At 29.8% G+C, this 7,163-nt stretch overlaps 1 protein-coding gene across 4 annotated transcripts in view; it reads right to left on the reverse strand.

Annotated features, from left to right (window-relative positions):
• The window catches only part of angel (protein), a 20,349-nt gene continuing 13,186 nt past the window's right edge, over positions 1 to 7,163 (reverse strand). For all 4 annotated transcript variants that reach the window (XM_014422514.3, XM_014422513.3, XM_014422511.3 and 1 more), the window contains 3 exons: positions 4,771 to 4,862; positions 3,597 to 3,713; positions 1 to 806 (listed from right to left, as the gene is read on the reverse strand). In XM_014422514.3, the coding sequence (XP_014278000.1) occupies positions 674 to 806; positions 3,597 to 3,713; positions 4,771 to 4,862 (342 nt within the window). In that variant the 3' untranslated portion in view covers positions 1 to 673. The remainder of the gene's footprint in view (positions 807 to 3,596; positions 3,714 to 4,770; positions 4,863 to 7,163) is intronic.

Below are 7,163 nucleotides of genomic sequence, written 5' to 3' on the forward strand. Positions count from 1 at the left end.
TATATTTAAAAATAACTATATATTGAATTGGTTTATAGTCACAGTTTTTTTTAAGACTCAACAATCAAACTTGATTTGTCAAAAGAATTTCAAAGAAAATGTCTTTAAACACTCTAAAAGTTTAACCTAGGATTTATATACAAATAAAATAATTTTCTTAAAACCTACAACAAATTATTTACAATATAAACTTTTTTAACAGAAGAAGAAAATGAGTATTAAAACAAGAGCATATATTACATATATGAGAAAATATACTATTCTGTATTGAAGTTTAGTTTAATTCATATTAAACTAAACTTCAACATCGCTCTTGAAGGAAACACATTTTAAACAGGGTAATATCCGTCAACAACAATGACTATGACTTAAGAAGAAATAAGTGAAGTAAAAACTCCTATAATCAATAAAATTTATCTTCTTTTAATTAAACAGTTAGACCATATAAATCTTAAACTGATATATACAAAATGTATTTGTTGAATACAAAAATATAGGTATGTATTCTTTAACAGTAAAATTTGTTTTGTATAACAAAATTAATAACAGCAATTTAAATTAAATAGCTTTATATGAGCAATATTCTATACAATATACATAAAAAATTATAAAGTAATTTCCATATTTAAAATTAAGGTCTTTTTGAAATGAAGTCTCAAGAATATGAAGCTCGTCAGTAAATTATGAACTCTCCAACCAATGGAAGGTGATCAGATGGGTTGACTTCATTTGGTAGAAAACGAACATATAAATCACATTCTGCAGCTGAGGGGAGGCTCAAGCGAGTCATCAATCTTATATTATCCCTAGGAAGAGAAATATTAATTCATATATGTTTACTTGTTCGAATATGAAAATATCAATATTCTTCAAATATTTATGGAATTTTAATAATCCTTTATATTCTAAAAAATATTTTTTAAGTATAAAAATTATATCGAATTAACTCTTTATAGGACTAAATTATTCTAACCTTCAAACATTATATGTCAAAATTTCATGACATTCTTACCGCTAGTTCAGAGATAATAGTCATTTTAGTGACCCTAGTTCTGTAATTTTCAAGACAATGAATAGAAAGGAATTTTTTGTGTTGATTAAACACTGTTTTTTGATGGGGAAAAATATTGTTGAAGCCAAACAGTGACATGATAAGCATTATGAGGACCTCAGCACTCAGACAATTTTACATGAAAATTTGGGCTATGTATGTTGCTTTCTAAGTGGGTGCCGCGTTTGCTTACGCCAGACCAGAAAGAGCAACGAGTCAGAGTGCTGTAAGGAGCTGTTCAAGTGAAATAAAAAAGACAAAACTGTTAATAGTGAATATTACATAATGGCATTATTAGATCAATGGAGTGCAGAAATCAAGAAAAAACGGTCCCACATGCAAAAGAAAAAGTGCTGTTTCCCGGGACAATGCCCCCTGTCACAAGTCGATGAAAACAATGGTTAAATTGGATGAATTACACTTTGAATTGCTTCCCCACCCACCGTAATCTCCAGATTTGGCACTTAGCAGCTACTGGCTTTTTGCAGATATGAAAAAAAAATACTTCAGGGAAATAAATCTGGCTCAAATGAAGAAGTTATTGGGCGAAACTGAGGCCTATTTTGATAATTATAGTTTAAAACAGGGTCGGGTAAAAATTAGTGCAACTAAAACTATAGAACTAAAATTGTCATGAATAGTATATTCATTTATTAATGAAAATAGTATCAATGACACTTTGTTTTATTAAATTGGCGATAGTTTTAATAGCACTAATTTTGGCCCAATTCTGGTTTGAAACATATCTAAGATAGTAACTTGTATATACATTGTATCAACATTTTATATGCAGGGTATTTCAGAAGTGGTTGAGTCCTTTAAAGTATTTTCTAGGCTTGCTGTTATCTATTATATCTCAAGGAAACAATTTTTATTGGAAGGAGATAGCTGACCATATGAAGTAGATTGTAGGAAGATAGTCCGGGTGATGGTCAATAAAGACACAAGATAGTATAAAAAACTATTTCTTGTTAACCAACATTACATTACCCCACTTTGCAGGGCTTTGTCAGGACTAAATGAAAACAACATACAAACATTGTAAGAAGTGACAGAAAGTCAAAATAAATATACGGAGAAGGTAAGAAAATATGTAAAAAAAGATTTTTTTATAAAAAAACAATAAGTTTAAGTTTAGGAAGTATAAATATAGCTGGATAGGAAACTAATTAATAATAAATTGTAGAACAATTCTTATTAGAAATAGTAGTGAATTTGATAAAAAGGTAGGTGTAAATGGTAAACCTACCATTTTACCATACACAACTTGTTTTGTTTTTTAAATTATATCTTAGATTTACAATAACTGTACACAATAATACATCCAGTAAATTTGAAGTAAAATCATAATGATATGATACAGGCATGTAGAGAAAGTACCCATTAGGGGCTCTCTAATAACATTTTTACATTAGAAGGTCTCGTGGCCATTTTCTTTTCAGGCACCTCAGAGGATTGTCAGGAATGGAGGAGGAAGTAAGGATAGAAACTAGTGGGTTTGAGTGATTAGGGAGTTTATAATTGAAGGATTGATATCTGATTCAGGCTAGATCGGTTACATATGGAACATTAAGGTCTTTATTGATGATTTTATTTGCGACAAAGTAAGGAGGATTGAGGATTTTAGAATGTAAGGATTGGATACGAGAGGAATTAAAATTTTTAGTGGAGCCCCAAAGCTAATCTCCATAAGTCCAGATAGGCCTTGTTATAGTCAGTCATGTAGATCAGTCTTTTGTAATGAATTGGAAGCTTAGACCACTTGTCTAGTAAGTGCTGTAATAGTCGGAATCCACATGCAGTTTCCTGTCTTATGTAGAATTACAAGCTAGTCGTTTGTCCAAATATAGTCCAAGGTAGCAGATCTGTTCTACAGGGGTGAGGGCAAAATTATAAAAGTATAATGTAGGGCAGTCGGTAGGTTTACAACAAAGAGTAAAGGTGATTTGATGGGACTTATTTTTATGCTTCAATTTCAGTACCATTCTTTGAGGGCTGTATATAGGTTTGGAGAGTTTAGGATGCAATCAAAGGGTTATTAACTACAAGCACACATGTCTCATCGGCATACATGGTGAGGAGTGTTAGGACTGGTTGGGATGTCAGCTGTATAGGCTGTGTAGAGGATGGGACCGAGGATACTACTATAAGAAACCCCAGCAAACTGGGTTCAATTTTTTTTTAGGCTTTATTTTTTTTATTCTCAATTGTAAAGAATATTTTACAACCAGCGAATGAGATGTATAGAAAAAAAAACACAATGTCATTAAGGCATGAAGGAGGGTTACCACTAAATATTTTTTTCTGCTACTTTGTATCTTTACTGACTGCCACCCAGACTATCTTCCTACAATCTATTTGAAAAAATGGTTATAATTGACATATTAGGTTCTGCAACATGTGTACCAATGACCTATGAAGGGTTGAATAATAAAAACGCTTCTTCCAAAAAAGCTAATAAAAAGTTTCATATGTTAGAAAGGGAATGAAGTTGTGTAGTTCTCATAACATTGTTCATTCATTGAAAAAGAGTTTAATTACTTACGAATAAAACATGTAGTCCACTAATACCCAACCATGCTGGAAAGTTGTGACCCCTCTGGCTGAACTTTCTGTTAAATCATAAACTGAATTAAATTTGAAAGGTTGAGAAAGCAGGTAACTGAAACAAAACAAAAAAAATTACATATAGTAAGAGGATAAAAAAAATAACTTAAACCTTATCTTTTTATTGGAAACCAATGTAAAAGATCTTTTGACTGCAGTGCTAAAATAACTCTTAATAAATAACAATTTAGAAGAAACTTTGCCAAAATCCATCTACTCATAGCTTTTTTTCTTATATTTATTAAAAAAAATTCATTTCCATGCATCTTGCCTGTGTGAATGTATGAAGACCACCCTTTGAGCCTGCCACCAGCCAAAAATATATAACAAATGAACATCTTTCATTTTATATATAAGAAGATGGTCAGGGTTGCGGTCAAAAGAGAAACAAAAATAGTTAACAACTATTTATTTTCCGGTGTAAGATAATAATGATCTTTCATTTTAACATTCATCTATCTTTTAATTAACACTTTGCTGTCTCTTTATGTTTAAAAAGAATTATGAACTAGTTTATAAGTTTTATAAAGGTAAAAAAACACTTCTTACAAGTTCATATTGTTAATTACAAGTGCATGGCAATAAGTGTTTGTTTTATCTAGACTGCATAGTTTTGGTTACTTGACAAAAATTACTCTAATATTCAAATATTTAAATTTATAACTTAAAATTAAAAAATATTAGTTTCACATACAAATGATTAAATGAATGTTATTTAACAACATAATGCATGAATATACTATTTGAAATAACTAATAATCCTTTACTTCAAAGGAATTATTAATAAATCAGATAATTTAAAATTAATTTTTAATTTAAACTTATGACATAAATTATAACTTTTTAGATGTAAAATATTTAAAACTTTCTTTTATCCTCAAATTACCATAGTTTCTTCACATTATTAATAATAGTAAATGAGAAGATGGTCAGGGGTGTGGCCAACTAATATACCTCATGATAGTAATAAAGTTTTTCTTATATTTTTCACGATATAAACATTTAACAGCTCAATATGCAATGTCTCTATTCTTGTTCATGGTAAGAGTTAACATTTTTCAAGAGGTAAAAAATATCACTACAATATTTATATTTAAACAGGTTGGCAATACCTCTGATGGATTGCAGCAGATGTTAAAGACACAGGAAGAAGTTCTTCCAATCCTTCACATGGGGAGATTACTTGCTTCTTACTGTGATAAAGCTAATCAAAGACAGAAGAACATATTAAACTATTATTTTCTTACAATTTAAAAAAATTATTTATAATATTGAGACTAAAAAAAAAATAATTAAAACAATTCTAGAAACAGTAAGTCTACAGCAAAGAAACAATAATGAAACTGGGTATAATAAAAAAAAAAAATTGCAAGATATTATGCTAAAAACAGAAAACAAGTACTAGCAAATATTACAGATAAAAGAGGTTTCGGAAATATCAAGATTTGACTGAACAAGTAAGGCAACTCTATGGAATTGGAAATTATCTGATGTTAACGATCATTGTGTCTTCCAATAGAGTAATCCCAGAAGATGTCAGGTTTTATAATGAGTTTGTACACATTTTATAAATAGCGTTAGCATTTAATTTTAGCATAGTATTTTTTCTTTAGAGTTCATGTTTATTTTAGAAGAAATATATCTTTCTTATTTATGTTAATACCAGGTTTAATAATGAATTTAAACATATTTTGATTGTTAATTGTGATTAGTGCAGTCCACAACGAGATCCTGTCAATGTGACTATCTTTATTCCAATGCACACTGATTGTTCATCGTGGTCATTACAGCTCATAACTAGAATTTATCAGATTTTGTTCAGAGTCGCAGAGGCCATTTTGATTTTGATACATTTTGAAAGTTAATTGCGATTAACAGTCTACACTACCATACATCATCTACATTTGATGGATACAATTGTGGTAATTTGGTTTGAATTAAATTCAACTAATTAAAACATTGCGAGGCAGTGTAGATGTGAGCCCAACAACTTTTGGAAGGTATTGCGGCATCCTTAACAATACAGTAATAAGCTGAAATACTTTTGTTGAGTAGCATAACATTTCTTTATGAACCCCCCTTCTTGTCTCAAATTCATCGCAGCTGTCACCACACAGTAGTTTATTTTTTCATCTTCAATATTAATTAGTATCACTATCACCATTGAGATATCATTTCTGTAAATTTGTTTATTCCTTTTCATTATTCATTTTAAAGGTCTATTATTTTACTTTATAATCCTTATTTCATATCCAAATCTTTTTTATTATTTGTAAAATTACAAATATTTAGCTTCACTAAATTAATGTTTATATCCAAGCCATTAATTTTTCATCAGAGCATCATTCAAAAGACAGTAATTTTTGCAGTGGCTTTAACAGAAGTCTTTTGAATGAAGTTCCATTTCTGTGAAAAATATCAAAAAGAAATCTCACCAAGTGCGAGGTACAGACTGTCCATAAGGGTTCCTTCTAGCAAAAGGAAAAACTCTGACTGTGTTTTTTTTAAATGATGAAGAATTCTAAGGTGTAATAAAACAAATGCTATCTTGGTGAATTTGAACTAGTTTGGTTGGGACTTTTTGAACCACCCGGCTTATTCCCTGACTTGGTATCAGATTTTCATCTTTTCATCTTCCTGACAACTCACATGGGTGGAAAGAAAATTTGAACAGATCAGGAGTTGAAAGAAGAAGTTTTGAAATAGATGAAGGAGATAGCAGGAGAGTTCTATGAGGAAGACATAAAAAAATTGTGACTACTTGCGACTTATAACCTGCATAGAATGGTTTTATATATATTGTAATATCCTCTTTTTTGAGTAAATAGTATATTTTTTTGTATAAAGGGTTTTTGTTTTATTTTATTATATATATATATATGTTTTTATTTTATATATCATTTCAATATTTACATTTGCTTTGTTAAACCAAAAAGAAAGCTAACCAATTTTGTTCAGTCAAATATAGAGTGGAAAGATCATTATTCAAAACAAAGAAGATGGCGGCGTTTGTTTTACCAAAAGTTTGTTGAATTTTAGGTATTCGTTGCTTAGGCGCGGGCAGGGAATGATGTTTTCTGGATGAGGAGGTCCTTTTCTTCTTTTGTCTAGCTCAAGGGAGACATCTTAAAAAAGAAGACATCGAAGAGTCACTCAAGAAGAAAAAGGTACTCTTTGTTTTGGATCGTCAGTGAATGAGATGAGTAAAAAACTGTTACAGGACCAGTGCTTTGTTTCGTTAGTGTTTGTTTACTGAAAGATTGCTAACAGTCAATGTTAATTCATTGAGAAAATCATCAGAAGAAGATTCTATAAAATTGGCTAGTTTTGTTCTACCAAAAATTAAATAAATAGAAGTTATAAAAGAGATATTAATTTAATTAAGTGATGTTGGTTATAAAGGTTTGTTCTGATTGCCTAGAAACCAGCCCTGAGATTAAGAGTCTATAATATATATAATTAAAAAATAAAAATTCTCATATTTATTTAAATATTTACTCTTTTT

Source organism: Halyomorpha halys, unplaced genomic scaffold (genome assembly GCF_000696795.3).
Source record: "Halyomorpha halys isolate HHAL.00 unplaced genomic scaffold, Hhal_1.1 Scaffold374.1, whole genome shotgun sequence".
Classification (NCBI taxonomy): Eukaryota; Metazoa; Arthropoda; class Insecta; order Hemiptera; family Pentatomidae; genus Halyomorpha; species Halyomorpha halys.